Below are 25,909 nucleotides of genomic sequence, written 5' to 3' on the forward strand. Positions count from 1 at the left end.
ACAGAGTAAATTTGAAGGCAGCATCTAAGTAAATTTGATTTAAATATCTCTTGTTAAAGATACAATGAAAAATAATTTGCATCTAAGTCTTGCCCTGATCTCAACTACCGTGCTCAATATATACACATTCTTCTGCTTGAACAGCTGACAATTTATTTTCAGAGAAAAGATACTGAAAAATGTGAAAAGAAAAAATAAAAAAATGAGATGGAAGAGAGAAAATCAATAGATTTACTAATCCTTTTTGATTTTACAATACATTTGTCCCTTTTTTCTATTTAACAAATACTCAATGTGATCCTTTGCATATGTATAATAAATGCATAAATGCATTATTAATTATTCTAATATCACTTAAATTCAGTTTTCAAAACAGAAATTCCATCCTAACAAAGCTGCAGTCTCCTTTTCTTACCCTGATTCATCTGAGTTCCTATTAATGCCAGGCAGGTGTAACTTACAGTTAACTTTGAAATTGGATGCAGTAAAGACAACCATCAGAGTACACAAACACATTTTGTACAGCCAATCAGTCTTTTCTGGTAATGTAATGTGTATCATTTATTATCTAATTACTTATGACATAATTAAAGCAGAAATTTCTATAAAACAGCCTCAATTGCTGGCATACAAGTGAAATAAAACCTGTGAAATGTCTTCAACAAACAACTGTTATTTCCTTTTGTTTGTAAAACAATGTGATAATACTGGTTCTAGACTATATTTACAGTTTTATTAAACATTTTAAATTTATTCTTATGAACAAATTTTCTGCAAGGAAATTATTATCTTTTTACTTGATTTCTCTTTTTTCTGCATCAGTTAATTATACATGTGCACAGGTCTGCGGATTTTAAGGTATTGTATTTTGTTTCAGTACTTTTTACTACAGAATGCCATTAATCATAGTCTAATCTATTTCATAAACCAGTTTAATTCCCTAACTGCAACACTTTAAAAGAGCCCACATGGAGACTGCATTTCAGTATCTCATGGGTAGGGGGCAGCTGTTAATTTATTATCACGATTACTACAACTACTACTAAGAGAATAAAGTCAATCAATTCTCATTGCATTTTTAAGTTTGTTAAGTGGACAATAACGATAATCATAAAAAGCTGAGAAGCACTGACCTCATGTACTATGCTACCTAAAAATATGAAAGAAGAATTTACACTGCACTGCATTTGCAGGCTTCCAGAAGCTTTAAACAAATAAAAAATCCCAACCATATTTTTCTAAGCCCATCCAAATCACAGGTAGTAAGTTTACTTGAATGAGTAATTTATCATGTAGAAGTGTATTATTGTTTGATAATGTAAGGGGTGGGGGGAAATAGTCCAGCAATACTCTGATCTCTAAGGCTGCATTCACTAAGGTGCCATTTGAGAAGCAGGGGAAAACAGAAGATGAAACAGGTAGCACAGCAGACCCTCTGTACCCCAGACTAATACTATTCAAGGCTGCAAAGATTCAAATGTAAATCACTGGTAGGTCATAGACCAATGAACCCTTAGACTTAAGAGGGACAATAGTCCAATTGATCCACTATTTGCAAACCATGCCTCTTAATATCTGCTATTACTTGCAGGAGGTCCAACTTGCTTTCAGGAAAAAAACCCAAACAATTAACCAACTAACCAACCCAATCCAAACATCTAAAACCAAACCCAAAATCAATAAATATGAAAATATCTACAAGCCCAAAACTAGGGGATAATACTACTGAATAAGATCCAGTTACATATTGTTTTGATACAGACTATCTGAAATCTAGGGTGCAATGTGTCAGGCAAAGGTCCCAACAGCTGCAGCCAACCTCTGGAAAAGGAAAAACATTCTACATCTTATTCTCTATAGTGCAATTCATCAACTTGCTTCCATGATTTGTATACAAAGAACACTCCTTTTTCACTCAAATCAGGCAGAGACCTACCATGATCGGTGGGTTTGTCTCACATCTGTCTATGACTTCTCACCATCTGATGAGTTCTCAAAGCATGCAGAGGACAGACAATGCACCTAGCAGTCTGCCTCGCCTAGCAAAGTGTAGTGCTACACTATACCTACAAACAGCTTGTGAAAATGAAAATATTTCAGATAGCAGAAAAAACCCAATTAACTAACAAGGAGGATCTTCTAGGGCCAGGCCTAATCATGCCTCACTCAACTAACACCTGACAGAAAAACATGGTATTGTGTTTTCTACATGACAGTCTGCTGCAAAGGATCTGTCCTAGTGTAACAGTAAGGTCTACAGCCTCAGTGTTTCTTCCCACATTCTCCCTTAATCATATAAATCTGAACTCCTTAAAAGCCACTAAATTAAATTCCAAATAATTGAAAACTTGGAGTCAAACCTTTATCTGACTGATTATGCAGCAGAGAAACAACAATACAGTCATCCAGATTTGCATTCTGGAAATTGCTCTGCTCTCCTGTTTTCTCTGGGTTGTTCAAACAGAGAAGAAGGCACTCAGTGACTCTTTGCCTGTGCACCTGAGAATATGGCTGGATTTTTCAGCCAACAGCAGTTTTAAATGAAACAGTACATCTACCATACTAAACCTGAGTATTAAGAACTCAAAGTCTCAGCTAACCTTCGTTAGATCACAGAGTAATATGTTGCCAAATTTCACTCTAGCTTATTTGGGATGGAACGTGAACATGGATATTATTTAGAATTTTATAACACGCTATTAATTTTAATTTAGTATTGATAAAAGAATTATACTTCAAAAGGAACACAGAACATGAAGAAATTAAACACCCTTTGGCAAAGGACATTTGAAAACCTTTATCATATTTTGACAAAGAGAAAAATGTGTACTCTCCAAATTTTCTATGTTTTATGATCCTTTTTCCTAAGCAGATAGGACCTTCTCTTAGTATGGGGACATGGAAAAATGCCAAAACCTATATATCATATCTACAAATATTCATAAATGAAAGAACATATTAAATTAAGTGAGGGACTTTTTGAATTCTTAAACAACTTTAACAAGACAAGATGATGATAACCCTAGCAGTCTAAACAATATGCATTCAATCCAAAGAAGCATTATCATTTTACATGTTCACTACAAAATATTTTAAAGTGAACAAATCCCATGAACGTCATAAGTGTACTTTAAACAGTAATGATCTCAGCATCTTAAGTGAAGCAATAAGGATTTAAAAATAGATTATTTGAATCAAAAGCAGGCTTCATAAAGTCACACTGAGATTTTCATGTTTTCTAAATCATCTAAGTCTTCATAAACAAAGACTTTCTCTCTTTTTTTAATAAGCTTTGTGGGGGTTTTGTCTTGTATTTTTACCTTTGGATTTTTGTCTACTGGGGAAAAACAACCAAAAAATCTAACAACCAGGTAGAGTTTAAAGCATGAGTAGGTATTGATTTAAGACATTTATCCATTTTAAGAGAAGGTAATAGTAATTCTGTTCATTACACTGAGAACATATATCTTTTCAAAGGGGGGATGAAGTAGGAAACGAAGTGATTCTAATTATTATCAAGCATAAAATTCAAACAAGATACACAAACAAGGAATCACATTTTTACTTACAGGACTGAAACTAGCAGGTCATTTATGACATCCTATGAATGACATGCCAGTAGTTTTCAGAGACTTAGCAGTGAGAATCTACAACCTTCCCCATTTCTCAGGAAAGTTCCTGACATTTCTCCTACATTTAAGACAGGAACAGTAAACAGTGACCCCCTATAACTATTGTGCAGTGGGAAAGAAAAAAGGAAATGAGTATGGAATATGAACCCAAATTATTACCTACATACTTGTCCCAAGGGGAAAAATTGAAACAGACAATAAGAACAGTAAAATCCCCAAACTGTTTTGCATATAAGATTTTTTAAATTGTTTAAACATTTTATATAATTTAAATATATATTCTAAGAAAACAATGCAAACAAGTACTGAGCTCAGATACTGCAAAATACTAGAGAAATGGTTAAAGGACAAAATAAATATATTACAAGTAATGTATTAACACGAGGACGAGAAGAAAGTCTACAGTTAGTCCATGGAGGGTAGGTTACTTCTGCTTAGAGTTTAGACATGAAATGAAGGATTCCAGCTGTATAGAAGCAGGAAAAGTTACATCTAAACCAGTAGAACCTCTACTGGAATCCTCTCACATGAACAGGAGAGTAATTCTTCCTAGCCTTTTCAAGATATATGGCCTCAAACATTATTTATTATGTGCTATCCACAGTGTGCCATAGGCACCTTGTAATCAAAAAAGGAACTCTGTCTTATTAAACTAAAACAAGCTGGTTCACTAAATACTTTAGTTATGGTCCATATAAAACACTGTCTATTAGATAAAGTCTCTTTCAAACAGAATATTAGGTTTGTATTGTAGACCACTGACAGCATCATCTGGATGTAAAAGAAATGGTCGTATTTATCAGTAATGAATCAGATTGGCTGGCAAGAGGTCAAATTGTTATCTCAGAGAATTACCATAGCAAATATTCTTAGTAATCCAATGAAAGTTATATCACATTTTTAATTCTATAGTAACTTTTTTAAGAATTGTAAATAATTTTATATTGACTTTGATCTTTAATACACAGTACTGAGATTTGGAAAGATCAAGTGATCCATCCAGCATTAATCAATATGTGGAAGACCTCAAAAGAAAACATATTTTCTCAACACTACCCTAAAAATTGACATTAAAATCAGGGAAACAAAAATAGATTAATATTACGGTTAAAATATCCAAGACACTATATCTTAAATAAGCCTCATATCAAAGTTCAAAGGTAAACTGAGATAATATCTCACTGACCTAGGATGGCTACGGAGTGTCCTGGGATCATCATTAAAACTCAGTATTTGTGCATTAAGATTAAAGTACGGATAAAAAAATATCATTTGAAGCTGGTAATTGTACATATTTTAAAAATCCCTGTCTTAATAATAACAGAAGGCTAAAACAAAGGTTTCTTTCCTATATCTCCCTCCACCTCCCACAAGAAGTTATATGTCAAATATGAGTTCATCAACCCTTTAAAAGCTGTCAGCATGCTTTACAGACTGCCTTTATTTTCAGATTCTACCTTTCTGTGCGGAATAAAAAGATGAAACTTCTGCAAGCAATTTTGCAAACAGGGTTAGGGTGGTTCTCTAAAGTCAGAGAGGGAGATGGGGTGCATCAATCATTACAATATCAATTCATCTCCCAGTCCCTAGTTATATATGTACTATTATATCACATTGCAAGCTATAGACTTTGCATAAAATAAAGAGGCAATGTAAGCCAAAAGCATAAATTCCAAATACCAAGATTTTAATAGCCATATGCTTGTGCTCTACCTGCTGAGTACAGGCAGTTCCAAGAACCCTGGCTCAGTCCCATCATGTGAAAATGTTAAAAAGTATTATTTATTACAGATATTGCAGGAACAAGATGAGAAAGAAATGCTGAAACAAAAAAAGCAAACCTGCGGACTGAATGAACAAAATCTACACCTATCTGCACTCCAAAAAATTTATATTACATTGTACTAAATGATAAGATTTTCAGGTGCAATAACAAAGCAGCCAAATTGAAGGTATAATTGTAAAAAATACAAATGCCATGGGAAAAAATAGCGTTTTAAAAAAGTAAAAATAAAAGGTTCATATAGTAAGTTAATGACTCAAAGTTTGCTATGATAAATCCTATTTTATTGCTAAGCTTAAGCCTATCTAAATTGTAAGGCAAGGATAAAGGACTCCTACCCATTACTCTCCTGACTGACTATTAAGTATGAATGTGTGTTTTGGCCCTTTTATTCTCTTAAGCCAGTAGCAAAGGTCAGCAGTGGTACCAATTTCATGGAGAAAGGGAGGACTGGAGAAGGAGACATGCAAGTGTCCTTTACAGATATACATCAAATAGGCAAAGGAGAAATAAAAACTTAGATTTGTGTGTTTCTCCCTCTAAAATTAGAGTAACATCAGTTACACAGGCAGATAAAAAGAAAAAAATAATCTTGTGAATGAATAAAAATATGTAAACAGTTTAATTACAGAAATACTAGTCTATCTAAAGTCAATTTTTAAAATAATTAAAACTTGTACCTTTACTGGGTTCTACAGAGGAAAAGCAAGCATGTTCTATATGATGTTTAGTGCATTATTTATCACTTTAGAGATGAAATTACCTCTTGAAGTGTACTTTGGAGAAGTGAAACTGATTTCCTCCTCCTGGTAAATAAAAGTAAAGCTATATTCTGCCAGCTCCAGGGACATCAGCAGAACAGTTTCACCATGGTAGCTATATGTCTATCAGTGTTTGGCTATAAACAGAGCTGACCAAGCTCATGAGGGTGTAACACAGAAGCTTTTAGTCTAAAAGTATAGAAAGATTGAGTTAGTTTCAGCAAATAGGCAGACAGGAGGGGGAAAAAAAATATTGGACATTCTACTGCCTCTAATTCTATTGCCTCTTTGGTTCCTTCTTCCTTGAGAACTTTGCAGAATATGTATTTTTAATGTGAAACAAGGTCCAAGGAAGTTCCACTGAAAAAATAAGACATTTACAAGAATAATATTGGCAGATGTATAACTTCCTGGAACAAAGAACCAAAGAGAAACACACTGCCAGTGAAGAGGTTTCTGTTGCACTCAAGGCAACTCAGTAAAATGCAAAACATGACAGTTCTAAAGAAACTTTTCTTCCACTAGATAAGGCATTTTCATACACTATGCTCTCCTTGAGAATTATAAAACAAGTAGTTCATGAACACTGGATTTTTCCAAAAACAATTCATCAAAAGCTGAAACTGCCATACAAAGGAGTTATGACCTCATCTGAATGGAGGCAAAGTGAGTCATTAAAAGGAAGATCTAATACAAGCCAGATTTCCTGCCTAGCTTCCTCTGACCTCTGTTGGCAGTGCTATTTTCTTCTTGTATTAAAAAGCGTGTCTAGAAATTGTTCAAACTCTGTCAGGGGAACACAACTGACATGCTTGTACAGCACAAGGCTCACATCAGCTGTTCTCATCAAAGCACAGACTCGACAATTCTCTAATTGCAATGATTTATGGGGGAGTCCTCCAACCCAGCTTAAAAAAATCTCACTTCAACAGCAACCCAGCATGAAGTATTGTTTCAAGTTTGCTTAATCACCTTTCTAATCTTTAACATAAAATATCATCTTCTCATGAGTAAAACATTACATAAAATGGAATGATCGTAAGCCTAATATGCCACCTTATGCACACAACAGAGTGTGCTGTGAATTCATTTTACATCTTAACACTGACTTTCCTGACATCCATTCAGTTAACTAAGCTCTCTCGTGTTATCATAAAATACCATCTTGTGAGAAAATTCATACCTGAATGGTTATTTTTCTACTGAGAGCCATCTTACACAGCCATATATCAAAACAAACATTTACTATTGTTCTCTCATACTCTCCTGTTGGGCGTTCATGTGGCTGCAGACAGGTTTGAGGTGATTGTGTTGGAACCTATTTCCATGTGACAGCCGCAGTGCAGATACTTGTGGATACCCTGGTGCTGAATGCTAATCACCACTACAGCCTGGGAACAATTGCCAGTGATGTCACTTATCACCAGAATGAACAGAAAAGCCTTAATTGCCTTATCATGTGCTTTGTGCTTCCTGCTGGAATGGCTAGAAATCACTAGAAAATACGAGAAGGGATAAAATAATCATAAACCTGTACAAGTTTCAATAGTTAATAATAAAAGCAGTTCCAAAAGTCAATTAAGGAACTCATTACTCTTCTTCATATATACAGTTCTGATGCTGTTCAAAAAAGGTCTTGATTACTCGTATGAAAACTGAATTGAACACAGGTTATGAATAAAGTGCATTAAAAGATGTAATTTGGAATACAGACAGGACACAAAGCATACATGTCATTTGGCTTGTGAATTTAGCTATATTACTTGACAATATTCTCATAGAACAACTTTCTATAAGCATAAGTATTTTTAGCTATTGAAAGGTCATTTAAAGTTTATACACTACACTATAATTCTAATAATATAAAATTCATAGAACAGATGCAAAGTAGGTGCTTCTCTTATGCTAATTAACATGCTAAAATTTATCCTGTAAATAAAAGCACTTCTTCCTTTTTCTCTAAATAACGATCATCAGGATATACATATAATAAAAAAAAAGTGTGAAAGAAAAGAAAGATAGTAAGAACCCATTAAAAAACAATCCCTGCACTCATTTTCAAAACCTTCTAATTAGAATAAACAAAATACTAAAATTAAGAGAGAGAGAATAAAAGCTGAACAAAGCTTATAATAAAACATCCCTAGGTGTTGGCAAAGATTTCATCTTTGTCATTTAATGATGATGAAGGCAAGTAACTGTTGCTGGAATGGAAGCAGGCTGATGAAGAAGGCTTTCAAGTTGAAGTCAAGGATATCGCAACCTATATTTTTCTTAGTAGTTCCTCTATCTATACAATGTCTTCCTAAATTCCATTAGTTTCTGTATTTGACACCCCCCCCAATAAATGTCATGGGTTGATCAAAGGTATAATGCTTTAATACACTTCTGTTCACGTGAAATTGTTTGTTCATACACCAACAAGTTCTAAGCAGTTCAAAAAATATCAGAGAATTAGTAATTAATAACAGTGTTAACTTTCAGGGGAAATTAGCTTGTGAAGTAAACTTTTCTCATATTTGATGTTATTTATGCAAGATGTGATAGCAACATTCAGCTAACTGAAACAAACTGTGGGAAATCTTAGCATATACTAAATACTTACATTATTCAAACACAAAGTACATTAAGTTAAGCAGTACATCAAAATAAAGAAGGTATTTTTAAGCATGAATAAGTTCTAAAAAGCATGGTACGTAGCAATTTTCTACAACTTTTATAGGGAAGATGAAGATAATATGATAATTTGTCAACACAATCAACTGGACATGGACTTTTCCAGTTAAAATAAAAATAAATTAGTAGAATTGACATGCTGCTAAAAGGACAGTTTATGCATTTAAAAATACGATATGAATTAAACTTACTTAGATGCGTTTAGAAAGTTTTCAGAGAGATTTAATTTTACTTCTTTCTTCATCAATCAATTTTCATACTTTTTTTACTTAAATAATGCCCCTATGTTACTGTCCACAGACACATTTCAAAATTCTGCAATAAAGAAGTCTGTTTGCCATTGCTGGGTTGAATTCCAGCTATTTAAGCATGGGTTTAGGGGTAATTCTATCATAATTTAAATCTGTTCAAGGAAGTAAATACGTGTGTGCATATATACACAAACATATATAAACCAAGAGTTGCTCTGTCTACAAACACACCAGTTTTGTATCCTTGCAATTTATCAAATGGAAAAAAAAAAAGCAACCCAACTATTTTAAAAGATACTTTGCTTTCATCAGAGATTTTAACAAAGCCCACCAAAATAAATTAAAAGAAGCAAAATATTTTCCATTTACTTTACCAATTTCTAACAAGAGTTAGATATCTATGGTTATGGGTGTATATATGTGAATGAACGAATAAATCCTTAACCCACCATATCTTTTTCTCCAGTTTGCAAGCTGTCACCCGTGAAAAGTATGGTGTAGATGGTAGGATGATACTGTACCTGATTGGCTCTGGAGGTGGTCATGGGATCAGATGGAGAGGACTTGGTGGTAGTTGGGGAAGATGGCAATGTCTGGGAACAAAGCAGTTCAGGAGCAAATCAACCTTTACAAGCCTTAGACTGAACAGTTAAAAAAATAAATAAACCAACAAAATAACATAACTAGAAAATTAAAAGAAATAAAAAATGCCTAAGACAAATCTTTCTCCTACTCATTGGAACTTAATGGAATTTAAAGTCAATTGGATAAATAATGCATGTAAATATGCATGCTTATGCATGTAAAAACAAATTCGTGACTTGAAATCAAGATGGTGAACTCACATAAATACTCAAAAATATGCTGACCACATGAGGAATATATTCTTTCCTCTCTCCTCCTCTTGGGGAAAATGAAGACTATAAGTAAACAAAAATTCCAGCAAGTTCAATGAGCACACTAGGAACAGTTATCACTCTATGAACAAACAGGGCCAATGTCTGAAAGAAATTAAGAGACATTTGCTCTGGCACTTTATAAAGCACCATTGTACAGAAAGGACTTGTAGCCAGCAAACTGTATTCCATACCTTACAATAGTTACGCTGAAGCTACCGCGTTTCTGGCTATATTCTAACAGCTAAAATATTCATTGATCTTTTTAAATCTAGAAGCAGGTGAAAAAATGTAAGCATCAATCTCATGATGGATGAACATGCAACTAATACCTTCATAACAAGTAACTACAAAATATTTATGATTAGTGTTAAAAACGTTCATTTAGTTGAGCAAAGGTCAACAGCTTATTATAGTTCTGTGTTCAAAATAAACACAAAAAAGAATTAAGAGTCATATTTATTGATCATCTTTTCTAAATAATATACATATGCTTAACATTAATTCTTGAACATATTAAAAAAGCACTGCTCTGTTTAAAAATTTTATATACACATTTCTCTTAAAAGTATTAGATCGTGACAGAAAAACTCTTCTATTCTTTTTATAAATGTAGTAAAAAAGTAAAACTCCAATTTTCAAAACATAACATACAATACTTATTCAAAGCATGTTTGTGACATCTTTGCAATATATAAATATTATAATATATCAAAAATTACACTATTTTTATGTCAAGAAATAAGTGTTAAATTGCTATACAATGGAATTTATAATATGCTCATATAGTTACTAACCAAAACTATTTAGAAATAAATAAAGCAAAATTTCACACTTTCAGCATTTCTGTTACTTACAATCATTGACAGTCCCTCATAAAATAGGTATACATACTTTTGCACTAAAACTCTTAATGCATATGAGAAAGCTGGGACACTGTGAATGCATAAAGTTGTGTATTAGCAAAATATGGGCTTGTACATATGCACACACAAATATTTTAGATGTATGTTAAACAGTATGAAGATCCATTTTTCATAGTTTGTACATAAACAGGCAGTCAAAACAGGAAAAATAAAACCTTAAGAAACAGATCTCTATTTTGTGCTTCCAACTTGTTACTCATTGTAAAGCAATAAAAACAAATAAAAACAGTTTAAGCATCAACTGGGACTCTTTCACGATAGTGATGTAGAAAATACTATAATGCATAGGACCTTAAAAAATTATGCAGTTGGCAAACTGCTATTGCTCAGCAGGCACCCCACACTGTAAAAATCAAAACAATTATAAAGGATTCGCCCATGTCTTTATGTACCAAACATGGGACAATCATGAGGGGCCCATTTGTGAGGGGCTAGAATTATTTAGCAAAAGATGTGTCTGATTCCACAGTGGTACACAGCTAAACTTGTTCAGGTATAGAATTATACTTCTGATTTTAGTGAGATGATACAGTATTTCTCTTACCAAAGTCTGAAATTGCAATGAACTGATTTTTATCATTTAAGGCAAAACAGGAAAAAAATACAAAAAAAAATACCCAAAACAAAACAAAAATCCCAACCAAAAAGAATGGAGAATTGTTTATTGCCCCAATAGGTTTTCTTTATTATAGCTAAGTATTAAACTTCCATCATGAAATCCCCAAAAGAAAAAAAAATTCTAATCTATTTTGACTAAAATATTTCAGAAAACTGATAATTTGTGTTGTCAACACCACTGCTAACCAGCACATATGGTACTGTATGTTGTTTTGGTATGCTAGGTTGCTTATTAAAAGGAAAAATAGTGTGTTCTTCACAGTTGTTATTAAACTTAACTAGAGGATTAATAGGGAAATATGTAGAACACTTCAACACTGGATAATGACAATCACTGATACCACAGATGATTTAAGAAACTGGAAACATCTCAATTTTCAATTTATAACAATCTTCCTAAAGCACAGAAATATATAGCCGTGATGAAAAAAGGAGTGATGATAATCATTCCAGGTGGCTGTTGAACTATAACATCTACTATGTAGAAGCATTTCATTATTTATTTGAGCAAAAGCCTGCTTAAAATACAATGGAAAAAAATAGATTAATAAATTTAAAAGCAAAGACTGTATTAACGAACAAGAATCAACCATGAGAAGTACCTTTTATTAAAAAAAAGGCTAAATATTGAAAATAATTATTTTTTGGTTTTTTGGTGCTTTTTTCCTTGGTATATCAGGTTGTTTGTATTTGAGGCTTGATCTCTCTTACACTGTTTACTGACATAACTACTTTTAGTTTTATATATATATATGTATATACACACACATACACACACATATATATAAAAAAAATAATTGACAGTGTTTTTTAAGAATTAGTCTCTTTTCAAGCTTCCATATAATTCTGAAGATACACCTATTTATTTTTCTCATATATTTTAATCATTTTCAAACATTAAAAAGCCCCCACCAGAAACAGACATTTGGAGTTTGTATTGAATTTTCACTGGCTGTTAAGCATAATACAGTCTCAATTGCTTTGCAGAAACTTTTCAGCAAAATTGCTCCTTAAATTAGAAAGTTGGACAGAGCCCAATATTCTGACTTATTACGCAGCATAGAATGCTTTAAAATTGGCAAATCTTTTGCATTAGGCAAGCACTCAAATTTAGTAGTTAGGTTTCTGACAACGAGATGTATAAACAGGTTAGAAATTGTAAGATGAATTTACATTACAAATTTCAATTTTTGAATCTGCTACTTCCATATGGCAATTGAGGATTTCCTGAAATTGCAGGTTGACTACTGATGTTATAGAAAAAAAAGTTAGAATTTATACTACACACCACTTCTAAAACTTGCAGAGTGTTTTTTAAGATGTTTCTTGAATAGTATAATCTAAGCCATGATGAAATTAAAGTTCTCTGTTTTCTTTAACACTATTACCTTTCCTAGTACTTACTGATACAATAATGAGTTACAGGTTACGGTATTTTTGTACTGACTTTACCCTTCTAGAACATGCATTTGAGAAAACAGATTTTAAATATTTAAAAAGGAGCCTAATTTTAGAAATAAAATTCTGTTTTAATCATATTTGAGGTGTAGCATCTTCAGAAAGTCCAAGAAAATACTACTACTTTGTGCCCAAGCACTGACTATACTGTGAGAGACTTCTCTCAGGGAGCACAATACACTAAAGGGTGTGCAGAAATATGGTCAAATCATCACACTTCCATTCTTGATATTTTTTGATTAATATAGTTAAGATATAGCCGCACCATGGCAATATAGATTACATACAGTCCATCTGCAATGGTGTTTCAAAAGGTCTCTGAGTCCTCTTTTGATTACTATGACACCCTTATATACATTTTTACACTACAGAAATTTCAATACTTACACCATGGGTAATAAATATTAAAACTGTACTGAGACAATTAACTCAGTACTTACTAGTATATTTATATATTTAGGACTAGAAAGAGAAGGCAGAAAATATTAATTGAAACAGGGTTACAGACATGAAAGCATAGAAAGAACATAATTTCAATGTGAAGGTGACTGTATTTACAGTTTCCCATTTTCTAGTTTCTCACTACAAAGCTTGCCAAATAAAGGAGATCTTGGTAACAACATTACCTGCAATAAATAACTATTAAGACTAACCTAACACTGAGTTTCAGTCCTGCATATATTAATATTGGTGTTTTTAATCACCGAAATTACTGTGATAAAACTAATTTGCTTAAGTCAATATTTTGATGCACTTTAGGAAAAGTTTAAGACCTTCTGCAGTTGAAATGAGAAACAGAGAGAACTGTGAGGCCCCACTGCACAACCTACTGACTTACTAGACTTTCAACACTATCAGAGATAAAAGACTGCTGCTTTGCTAAACAGAGTCTTCTTCACATCTGCTGTGATCTCTTTTAATCTGTAACTCTGCCAAAAGATTCTTATCTTGGAGATTACTATATAAATATATAACACATTTCAAAAAATATAATTTGGATAAAGAAATAATCAAGGATTAGTAATTTGCTTACAATTCAGACTGTAAAAAGGCCACTTTGATGACTTCAGTGACTTTTTTTTTCCTACCTTTTCATTTCTGTAAAGAACGAATAAAATAAATTTTGATTATATTTCAGTGTCTGCATTTGGTTTTGCTTTTGAGTGGAAGAAGATACAGGGCATAGGGAAATTCAAAAAGACTAAGAGGTAACTCATCTGTATTTATGAACTCTTGGGAACCTGACTTTGAGAAAGGAAATAAGTATGGTTAAGTATGATCATGAAGAAAGATTATCTCATGTTTTGTCAAAGACAAGAAGGGATAAGAAGATTGAAGAAAACCACCAGGCTCCATCTGGATCACCAGAGCAACTCTGGATGAAAGGAATAATTTAGAATTACTATTACAGTAAAAGGCACAAAAAATAATGAGGACGTCCTCATTCATCAAAACTTATCACAGTAACATAGAACTACTACAAGATCTGGTGCTGTTACATGAGAGATCCTATAACATACAGGTTTAAAAAGCAATCTTGAAGAGAAGGTCACCTCTTCATTCTGGGATACTTTGGGATACAGAAAGATACACCAAAACTGCAAAGCCACCAGAAGGTATGAGAGAACTTAAAAATTTTCTGAAGAACCAAAACACTACTGAAAATTTATGTGAAGTTGAATGCTGCTGTTCATCCCTCAACAAAATATTCTATTCTCATTCCACTTTTGAAGCACAGAAGACTTAATAAATAGCTACAAACTTGACTGCATTCATAGACGAAGTTTTGCATAAATATTGAGATTGTATCCAACATGCTGAAATAAAACACAAAATAAAACTAGCGATCTGCCAGCAGAATTGAGCAGATGAGGGACAGGATAAAGTATACATATTTTTATGGAATACTAAACTTTTGCCATTGGATTCAACATACAGAACTAAATAGCTTTTTTTAGTTCTTGCAACTTGTGAAGACCTCTGCATATCTTACTATACATTACAGAATGATAACTGGTGTGATTTTTCACCTCTGTTGATAAGTGAAAAATGTTCATGAGAAGTTTTTAACTAGATGAAAAGACACTGTGATCTATGAAGCTACTTATTTTTTGTTTAAAAGAAAACTTTAATTTTCTCATTCCACAGTTTAGTAGGATTTACTAGGTGACAGACTTTTTTCTTCAACAGATGATAAAGAAAAGAAAGGGTTCTCAGAAAGGGATAGGCTTTTTAAGCAACCAATGGAAGTTTCTTCAGATAGGAAGAATCTGAGCATGTTGGTGGATTAAGAACTGAATACAATCCAGCAATGTGCACATGCAGGCCAGAGAGCAAACTGCACCCTAGGCTCCTCTAGAAGAAGTGTGTCTATGAGGATGAGAAGTGATTCTGTCCCTCTGCTCTAGTGAGACCCTACCTGCAGTGCTGCATCTACCTCTGGGACTCGCAAGATAGGAGAGACATATGGATCTGCTGGAGAAGATCCACAATAGGTCCACTTGTGACTAGATGCACCTCTCCTATGAAGATAGGCTGAGAGAATTGGCATTGTTTATTCTAGAGACAGGAAAACTTCTTGGAGACTGTAGAGCAGATTTTCATCACTTAAAGGGGGCCCATAGGAAAGATTGGGACAGACTTCTTATCAGGTAGAGTAGTGACTGGACAAGGGATGAGGTTTTCAAACTGGAGCAGGTAGATCTAGATTAGATATTAGGGGGAAGCCTTACTGTGATGGTGGTGAGGCACTAGAAGAGGTTGACCAGATAATCTGCGGATGATCCATACTTGGAACTGTTCAAAGCCAGGTTGGATAAGGCAACCTGGTCTAGTATTCCTGGCAAAGGGGTTGGATCTAGATGATCTTTAATTTGCCTTCCAACTAAAACCATTCCATGATTCTATGAAGTCTACTGGGCCTTTATAGTCTGAAGAACTCATAATCCAAACCACCAACCCTCTCCTCCATTTAAGCCAATATTTTTAGCTGTGTATTCTTAAACTCAGGTTCTATATAGGCATTTGAAAGAAAATTTTTTTATTTAAAAATCATTACGTTTTCTTTTTTGTTGTTGATCAACATTTCTGCTCTAAAAGCAGTTGTTTTCAACAGAGGAACATGAAATTACAGATCTGAGTTCAGCCAATAACTTTTGTAGATTTTGAATAAAATAACTGGGACCATGATTAATAAACAGGAGTCTAACTCATGAAACATTAATTATCTATTGAAAAAGCTGAAGTGAAACTGGTTCCAGTGAAAGCTTTAATTGGAAATTCTATACATGAAAGTTTATTTGTACATTAAAGTTTTCTTCCTTGATTTACGAGGAGGAAATTCTAATTCTTTTCTATGTTTTAAAAGACCTAAACATTTCATAGAATCTAAGAATCATTCAGGTAGGAAGGGATCTCAGAAGGCCAAACAGTGCAAAGTCTTGCTTAAAACACAGATATCTTTAAGATAGGTCCTCTTTCCTTCCATAAAATGCACAGTTCAGCAATGGCCATCGCTGTTTCATGTGCTTCCTGGACAGGCTGCTACATCTGCTACCTACTACAACTGAAAGCTGGAAGAAAAATTCAACTAGCCTACAAAAAAGTTGTAATAATTTATGAAGTAGGTGATAAAACCAATTTAAGCAGCCTTTTCCATTGTTCATAAGATTTGCTATTAATTTAGAGGTGAAATTCAAAGCTTTGGATGCTGATTACAAAGACTAAACAGCTCAGGCTCATGATGTCTTATGAAAATGTGTTTTTGTTCCTGTGAGTTACGATATGGTTTGAAAGAGTTTGTACGACACTAATTTATAGAGAGAAAAAGGAGGCTAAATGCTCATAGCAGTTTCTGGAAAGAAAAAGGTCACAGGAACCAGTTGGTTGTTGTTTAATGATACTTACAGAAATAGCAGATGGCTGACATCCATGGAGATTGTCTATGTTGTGTAGATATAGAAGATACAAACATTTGTCAATTAAATATCTAACAGAGCTACTTGGAAGAGAGAACTCCCTGGTATCTACTGATAAGTCCAAAGGATTAGGAGAGACAAAAAAACAAGCTGGAGAAGGCTCAGAAGGAAGCACATAGATTTGCTTTCAAATCTTCTGCAGCTGAAAAAGCTGAAGTTAAAGGGGCAGAAGGTTCAGATAATGATTTCCATTAGCAAGGAGAGATGCCAGGCCAGAGTCAGCCCTTCTGTGTCCCCTTCCTTTCCAGAAGACAGAAAGTGCTGAAGTTCAAGTAGCCAGTAAAGGTCTTACCTACTGTCTTTCTTCATTGAATCTATAACCAGAAATTTTCTTTCTTGGCTCCTTTCCCTGGGGTGAATGTTGATAAAGCAGCCCAAGACAGAGAAATTACAACAGAGAAATGAGGGCTGCATGCTCATACAGATATGAGTGGCTTTGCAAGATTTCAACTACTGGAATCTTTATTCATGGGGAGATAACTACATCTTCTTTTTGACTGAAACATTTTCAGAGTTCCTAAATGAAAGTAGATCAACTTTAAATTTTCTTCAATCTGCAATGTAATACTTTGTGTGCCAGTGTTCTCGGGTAACATTCCAAGACTAGAAGAACCATGTAAAATTTTGCATGAAGGAAGAAATTACAAAGAATAAAGCTTATTTAAAAAAAATCAAAATTACTAGTATTAAAATTTTACTAATAATTTTAATTGAATTGTCATATTTATACTCTCAAGAAAATAAGAACGCTGGAGTGCTAAATCACGGTAACCTGTTATAAAATATTATTCACTTAAATTTTTAATTCAAGGTATTATATCTTTCATTAAGGTACAGTATACTCTGACACTGAAGGACAGATTAATTCACTCCAAATTCTACCTAAGAACTAAGCTAACAATTTCATCTCTTGGCAAAAATAATGGATTTTAGGTTTGAGTCAATTTTAGATTGAGTCAATATTTATAGCGCAATAATTTATCATGAACAGATATTGCTTCATTAAAAGAGAATTTAAGCAATTCATTGTAGTTAAAATTGCTTAACATATGCACATGCATATCCCCAAATATTTGATGTTATATTATGCACCTGTATGTATACAAGTATTATGTTTATATTTTAAGATGCAAAGCTAGTATACATTGTACTTTAGTCTGTCTTAGCTTCATTAGTAGTGACTGCATTCACTAATCCATCCCTCCAGAATTTAAGTGAACTTAAAATTTCAAACCAACAAACCCCAAAGTAAACAAATTTTCAAAAAAGAGGAAAAAGATTTAAAAAGAAAAAAAAAACAGCAAAAACTAAACAAACAACCAAACCAACCAACCAATCAAAAAACAAGCCCCCAAAATAAAAGAAAAACAACTTCAACAACTTTGCAAATACATTTTCTGAAGAAATAGTGTGGACAACAGGATATATCATCTTCAGACACAAGAGAGTAATTATTTAGGCATTTCACTAAAGAGCTCTGTTCTCTAGTTTCTCAGGATCTTACTGACTTACCTAAAAACTAGCTTCATTTAATTTCAAAATTGGAAAACCACTTTTTATTGTAATAGAAAACACTCATTTCTCACTGGATTAAGAAATATTGGCATAAAAGCCAATATTTTATCAGCAGAAAAGTCACTCAAAATATAGATCAATTTCAGATCTTTATCTTTCAGGCATAATAATTTTCATGTCTAGTAATTGAGAAACTAATCTTATAAAATTGGGGGCTTTCTTTTTAGTATTTTATTATCAATTATCTAGAGTAATTTGTATGCAAAATTATTGCATACAGAAAAAAAAAAAGGAGTTGTAAGTATTAGAAATCATATAAATTGTTTATGTACAGTTTCATCCATCCAAAGCAGTCTGTTGCAAACTCATCCTGCTCAAAAACATCTTTATATAAGTATTTTGTGTAAGTCACTGTATACAAAGTAAAATAATTGCACACAGTTGCCAAATTATAGGAAATTGAACCTTACTAGCATAGAAGGACAAAACAATCTTTTCCCACATAGGATACATGAGACACTAAAATCTTTCCTCTACAGGATAGAGAGATAAGAAAAAAATTTAGTAATAACTTCAAATCCTGTATGATGCATATTTCCCATTCTCCTTACAGAGCAAATTTTTGAAAATTAAATTTTTTATTGAAAATCAAAGAATAAAGAACTAGGGCAATAATAGCTTGCAAATAGTTTTTGCAGTACCCAAAGATTTTGAATGAAGCCAGTAAAAAATAGGCAAAAAGACGCCCAAAAATAATATAAAATGAAATTGTAAAAAACTTCCCAAGTAAATTATCCTTAGGTTTTCAAGTTCTTACAGGCAAGATTTTAAATTATCTTATTTAGGGTCTAAAAAAGTTAACTTTTTTCTTTTATTTATATACATAAATGAAAAGAACATTCAGTTAATCTGTGATTTTTAGTAACATTTTAAGATTTACAGAAGGTTCACCATTTAAGATTAAAATTCAGCAATCTTTAACGAAGACCTAGAGGTCTATTATCACCTTGTACAGTAAAGAAAAGTTTATGAAAAAAACACATTAGAGCATGGCGTTGGAATTTATAAAATACTGTCTAAAAGAACTGCTGAGAAACATGGAACATGTAAGTACAAGGAAAAAAAGAGTACCAGCAAGTTAATAAAATCTAAAATAACATTTTCTTAAAGAACATGTTATGTTTACCCCTTCCAGCACTAAAGCTTTAAGACTTCTAAGGAGCTGCTGTGACTCTCTATTCCCAAGCAAAAACTCACTTGTTTGATGCGGTCTGGATTAACAGTGGTCTGAGGCTGTAGGATGCTGACAGGCTCTGTCTTGGCCACATTCTGAGGCATTTCTCGAATCTTCTCTGCAATGAAGCCATGAACTGCATTTAGTGCTTCCACTGTTCCCTGGATCAGACACACCCGCTCCGTAGTACCTGCAAATACCAAAAGTCATCTGAATGCTGAGGATTCTTCAAGGTCCCACAAACTGCTTCAGTTAGGGCACAAACATGGCACTCAAAGGCATGCTGCAAAACCAATGAACAATACCTCCCTAAAAGAACAAATGACAGGTTTCTGAAAGATAACATACTGATGGTGTGAAGGCATTGTAAACAGCTATTGGTATAGATCCCACAATAACTAACTTTCCAAATCAGCCTGGATAACATCAGTCAGAATACTCATAACCTTCTTCCAAAATGAAATTGTTCTGTTTGTGCTACAGAAAATCAACACCAGTTCTTATCTATTGATTTCTTATTTAAAAACATCTCCAAGATGGCTGAAGATGGATGCAGAACTGTTGAAAAATAGTTCTTTGATTTTTTTTTTTTGTGAGGAGACTGGTTTTAGATGATTTGATATGACTAAACAAATATAAAACCTTCCAGTACCCATCTGAAGGGTAAGAGTATAACACTTCACTGAAACAATCCATGTTCTGTATTCAACATATCAAACCACTTAAATAGGTTCCAGAAAATCAGTCTTGACTTGAAAAACAGGATCTGACAGGAGTTAGGAAAAAACTCCTCAAACCCCTCAAAACGAACTTAAAAAGGAATATTGTAGTTTCCAATTTCATTCTACAGGAATACCAACATAAGACAACCTACACACTCAAGTAAAACTGCCTTAGAATTTCACATAATCCATACTTTCAAAAACATATTGTTTACACTTCCAATATACACAATTTTTTTTATATTCATCACCTCACTGTTGTTTTCAAATATCAGTAGAACAGTTCTATTAACAGAAGACAATTATAAAATAAACTATCAAAATATTGGTGTATTCCTAAAAATATAGTAGTACCTTAGTACTGATTGTGTTGCAAAGATAAGCCAGATATATCTATATCTATAAGCCATATCTCTATTCAATGTCAGTACATATTTTGCTTCAAGACTATGGAGAACGGGAGCAAAATAACAAATCTGAGCCATAGAATTAGCACAAAAATAAATAAAATAATATTTTTCATTTATATATTCCTAGTAAATACTATTGATACAAGGTCACAAATTAATCTTTTCCCACATAAAATTCATTCACTCTACATAAGAATGATGTGGCAAATACCAACAAGTTTGCAACAATTTCTGAAATTCACCACATGTTGGTTGGCCTCATTTCCACTGTGCAACCTGCATGGACTCACATAGATTAATGTACCAGAGTGGTAAGCAACCTTCTCCATAGTATTCCCTTCCATTCAATTTTATATTTATATAAAACATAAAATTTTATCACCTTTTATCATCTTAAGATATGCTCCTTACAAGAATGCAACATAGACTTTAACAGAGAACAGTACAGTAACCTTTGGAATTTCCAAGAAAAAAATTAGGTTTTATTAGTTCATACTCTTCACCTACTTCTATCTCTAATATTAAATATTTTATTACTTAAAGAAGAAGAAGCACACTAAGAGCCTTGCCTGCTCTTAAGATAACTTATTCACATATACTTAAAATCTGATTTTTATGTTAAGTATCAGGCAATACTGAAATTCAACACTGGTAGAAGCACTACAGCAAAAAAGACAGAATAAGAAACGTGCTTTTTTTTTTGGTCTATCAAAATATGTTATCTAAAAATAATTAAAATTAGAATTAAAACCTGTCAACCAATATGTCCAAATATGTCAGATTATTAATCCTTAACATAGAATTAGAATGTTTACACTCTTAACTGCAAGTTATAAAAGTCTCCCAATCAAACGCATATTTCTCAAGAGGAAGCTTTTACAAATATTTTTGTGACCTCTTACAGCATCTTTTCAACAAACCAGCTTCAAAATACAGCTAATTTTCTTTTCCAAATGCTTTCTCAGAAAAGGGAGTTTGACTGCCACGAGTGAAAGTCACCACAGCAAATGAAACTTGGTTCCTAGACAAAGCTTTCTTGATGCCCTTTTGCTTTTTCCTACTTGGCTCCCTCCCCTTCTGCAAACACCGCCTGTGGTTTCTGTGTAAAGCAATCCAGCTCCAAGGAAATGCTCCGGGGAGTCTTTACAAGGGAGTATTAATTGTCTCCTAAACGATGCGATGCGAGGTGGGCTGATCAATGCAGCTAATGCAAGTGTTCTTCCCTGCCTCTGCAGACAACACAGGCAAACAAGCCCCAGATCGGGTTACGGGCCAGCCACAGCTCATCCCGAGAGCGCTCAACAGGGACGGCTCCTGTCAAAACACCTGCACGGAAAACAGCCCGTGCCAAACAGCGATTTCGGTACACTTGACGCTAAGCGACTAAAGGGTGTTTTGCAATCTGTGCTATTTCAGAAGGTGCTGCATAATAAAAATATGCTGTATGTAATACCTCAGACCAAGCATGCTACATTTCAGTACGTATGAACTAGAATGTAGTAGCAGAAATCGCTGTTCCATGAAAAAATAAAATTGTGCAACAACACATCTCACGCAGAGTTAAAGTTTGAAATTGTATATTTGCTTTAATAGTCACATGCACAAAAAAATTTAAAAGTTATAAAATGTGGAGGAATTGTATACCTATACAGTTTTGAATTGTATTAATCTTTTTAAAGCAATGTTGTCATATTCCTTCAAACTGTAATAGCTTCTCAGTCAGATACTAAAGTAAAATGATTTGTAAGAATTATGCAAAAGAAAAACTGACAGCTACATGACCAACCTGTATAGCAAAAATAAACCTACAAATCACTAACACTGGTGAAATTTCTGTCATTTTAAGAACTTTTAGGCTCTCTAGTGTATGAATTAAAGTGCCAGATTGCTTATAATTTTCAGTTAACAGTTTTATCCAATCCTTTTTTCACATTTCTGTGAACAAAAGCTCACCCATCCGTATGTATAATTTTTTTATATGATTTTCAAAATATGTATTTAAAAGGCAGACCTAATTTTTGAAATAGCTGACAAAGAAAATCTAACTACCAATCTCACTGCCCTTATTTATGTTCTGTAAGCATAAACAACATAAAATGATTCTCTTTTAAAAAATTATTTACAACTCAATTAGGTGCTAGGGTCATGTATTGACACTGCCTTTTATATATGAAGATACAAAACATATACAAGAGAGGAATAATTTTGACAAAGATAATAGCTAAATGTAGAATAGGTGATCATCACCCCTGTACATTAAATAAACCCACAAAAAATGTTTTTATGCATGTCCAATAATAACAAAGCCCTTCATAGAAATTTGCATGTAGCTATGAATCAGAAAAAAAAAAGAAATCTAAAAACATGCTGCTGGTGTTTCTACAATCTTTTGTTTTGGTTTTTTTTTTCCCCTAAGGGGGAAAAAAAGTGCAAGTGCAGTGTCATTTCTTTCCTCTCATATTAGAATCCAAATTCAATTTGCATGTGTGGGTTTTAACTTTTTCTTTTCAAATAAGAGGCAGAATACTAATCACACAAAAATACCTTTGCCTGTACACTCACCAAAAAAAATTGTAATGTAAAACCATCAGAGTAAAAAGGAAACCTTAATCTGGTTTTTTAATTTTTTTTTTGTTTAGTTTTGAGGGAGGCATTTTTGGGTCCTTTTTTTTACATGGCATTATATAGACTATTTCTTTTTTCTCTACAGTTCCATAGGAGAGGGAAAAGTGAAATCATTAGCAGGCATCACACAATTTACAGGAAACTAGACAAAAGACTCTTTTGATATCTAATAAATTAGGACTAAAATGTAAACAGGCTTGCAATAACTTTAAGAACTCATTTTTCCTCCTACCTCAGGTAACTATCTAAAATTTTATTTCTGGCAAATATCCTTGGACGCCACACTAATTTTTTCAAGAACTTCCAAACAACAGACCATGATTTTTCTCAGAGAATGCTATTTATTTATTGGACAACTGATACAGCTTTTAAAGCAACCATTAGAATAAATGGCAGGAGATGCAACAGGATAAATGATCCTGATGCTTTTGATGTTTGCATTTCTGTACTTAACTGGCACACATCTATACATGGTTGCCATTAAAATTTAAAATGCTTACTTAAAGACTGATTCAATGTGTAGGAGTTCATCTGTTCACAGAAATGCTCACTAAATGTTAAATGTGCTTCTGTATCTTTGGAAAATAAGAAGCATTTCTCAGCTGAAATGTTTTGGGGAATGCATGGTACCTTTCAGAAATCTCTGGCATTTATATGACTCTATAAACTTTACATTGGGCTTTTACGTCAATCTTAAAGAGAATTTGAAAACCTAAAAAGCACAATGCAATAGCAGCCCAGGGTAATCCCAATATATCCACTAATTAAATCTCCTTGTACTTTTCCAGTGTACCATGCCAATTTCTCTGATACTAAAAGTGAGAACCTGTGAGAGAAGCTGAAGCTAAAACCTCAACTAAGTGAAAGCTGCACTACAGTCTCTCATCTGCTCATTTACATTAAACTTTTTGTTTGACAACTCCCAGTACAGCACTCTACTAAACCCAATGTCCCATACATGCATTCTTGTGACCCATGATCAGCTGGCTGTTAAAGTAGGATTCTATAGAACACCACACAGACTGATTCAGCCAAAAACTGATCTTGCAAACCCCTGGGGAAATAGAACTGTGCTTGGACACTATTGCCAAGCAAACTAAAAATTGTCAGTAACTTGCTTAACATGAAGTTCTGATAAAACTCTTGAACTCTTCCACTGCACATCTGCATAAATCCTAGGAAAATGAAAGTCATAAAATAAAAATGTTTTTTCAATTCAAATGTGTTAGAAGTATCTTACAGGGTCTTCAACATAATGCATAAAAAACCCCTTTGTCATATAAATGACAAAATGTAGTCTTAAATGCAACACATAAGATATGTGTTGTGTTTCTGTAACACTTCACAGATAAGTGAAATGCTACAGAAAGCTCAACTGGACAGTTTTGTCCTTTAGTTCCTATCTCTCTCCTTTTTACCTTGCTTCTTGACAGAGAATTAATTGGTCTTAACACAGAATCTGTACCCATATTCCTCACTGACAGAAAGGTGTCTCTCAAAGCAAAGCCTGATGACGCCAGACCTCCCAAAATGAAAGGGGAAACAAGGGCTGGTTGAAATTCTAGGACATTGATGCTCTTGTTTTCATCCAGACAAAATAACGTTGGAGCTGCTTGCTTAGCACACTCACACAAATAAGGGTGCATTCACAGGAAGCTCAACTCAGCTTAATAACACATCTTTTAGATATGACATCTGGACAGCCATGCACATATGTGTGCACATACCTATTCATACCCACATACATACCAATTTGTTTCACTGTGATTGAATAGGTGACAGCTTTCACTAGAACTCAAATATTGAAATAGATCAAGTCTAAAAATTCTGCAAAACTTATGAAATGTATGATTCCTCAGAATTATATGAAAACAAGTTTACAATCTGTTGTGATTTGGACACAAGACTGAATTCCATGAATCCAGGTTTAACGTAGTCATGACTAAAGAAACAGATTATTCCCATATGAGAGAGAAAGCACGGAAATTAAAAAAACTCAAACCTCATCATTATTAAAGGTTTAGAAAAGATGATAAGTCATCTTACAAAGCAAACAATCCATTGAATATAAATTGTTTTGTTGTGTATCAGCTACAGCTTTGATGATGATCTCCCAGAAACTTAGTTACATAAAGACAGATGAAGAATTATTATTAGTACTATACTGTCATTTGTAAGACAGGATTGCAACTACTTCTCCTTGTTTAAGAGTTATTAATAAAAAATAAAGATTCCACTGCAAAAGGTAGTAAATGTCTCCAAAACCAAAGGAAAGGGCCAGTTTTTTTTTCTCTTTTCTTTCTATGGTTTTATGTAGGACTGTTACTTAGATGAGAAACACTCACAGAGAAAGTATGTGTACAAATTAATGCCCAAATGGCTGCAATGAAAGCGAACATACTTTACCTACGCTTTGGGAAAGCAT

General features: G+C 33.4%; 1 protein-coding gene across 4 annotated transcripts in view; it reads right to left on the minus strand.

The window, feature by feature from the left end:
• The window catches only part of NOVA1 (NOVA alternative splicing regulator 1), a 139,033-nt gene that overhangs the window by 16,143 nt on the left and 96,981 nt on the right, over positions 1-25,909 (minus strand). For 3 of the 4 annotated variants that reach the window (XM_066551647.1, XM_066551650.1, XM_066551651.1), the window contains 2 exons: positions 19,751-19,917; positions 9,625-9,696 (listed from right to left, as the gene is read on the minus strand). In XM_066551647.1, the coding sequence (XP_066407744.1) occupies positions 9,625-9,696; positions 19,751-19,917 (239 nt within the window). The remainder of the gene's footprint in view (positions 1-9,624; positions 9,697-19,750; positions 19,918-25,909) is intronic. The other variant, XM_066551648.1, reaches the window with a different exon arrangement.

This window comes from Molothrus aeneus, chromosome 6, assembly GCF_037042795.1.
Source record: "Molothrus aeneus isolate 106 chromosome 6, BPBGC_Maene_1.0, whole genome shotgun sequence".
Taxonomy (NCBI): Eukaryota; Metazoa; Chordata; class Aves; order Passeriformes; family Icteridae; genus Molothrus; species Molothrus aeneus.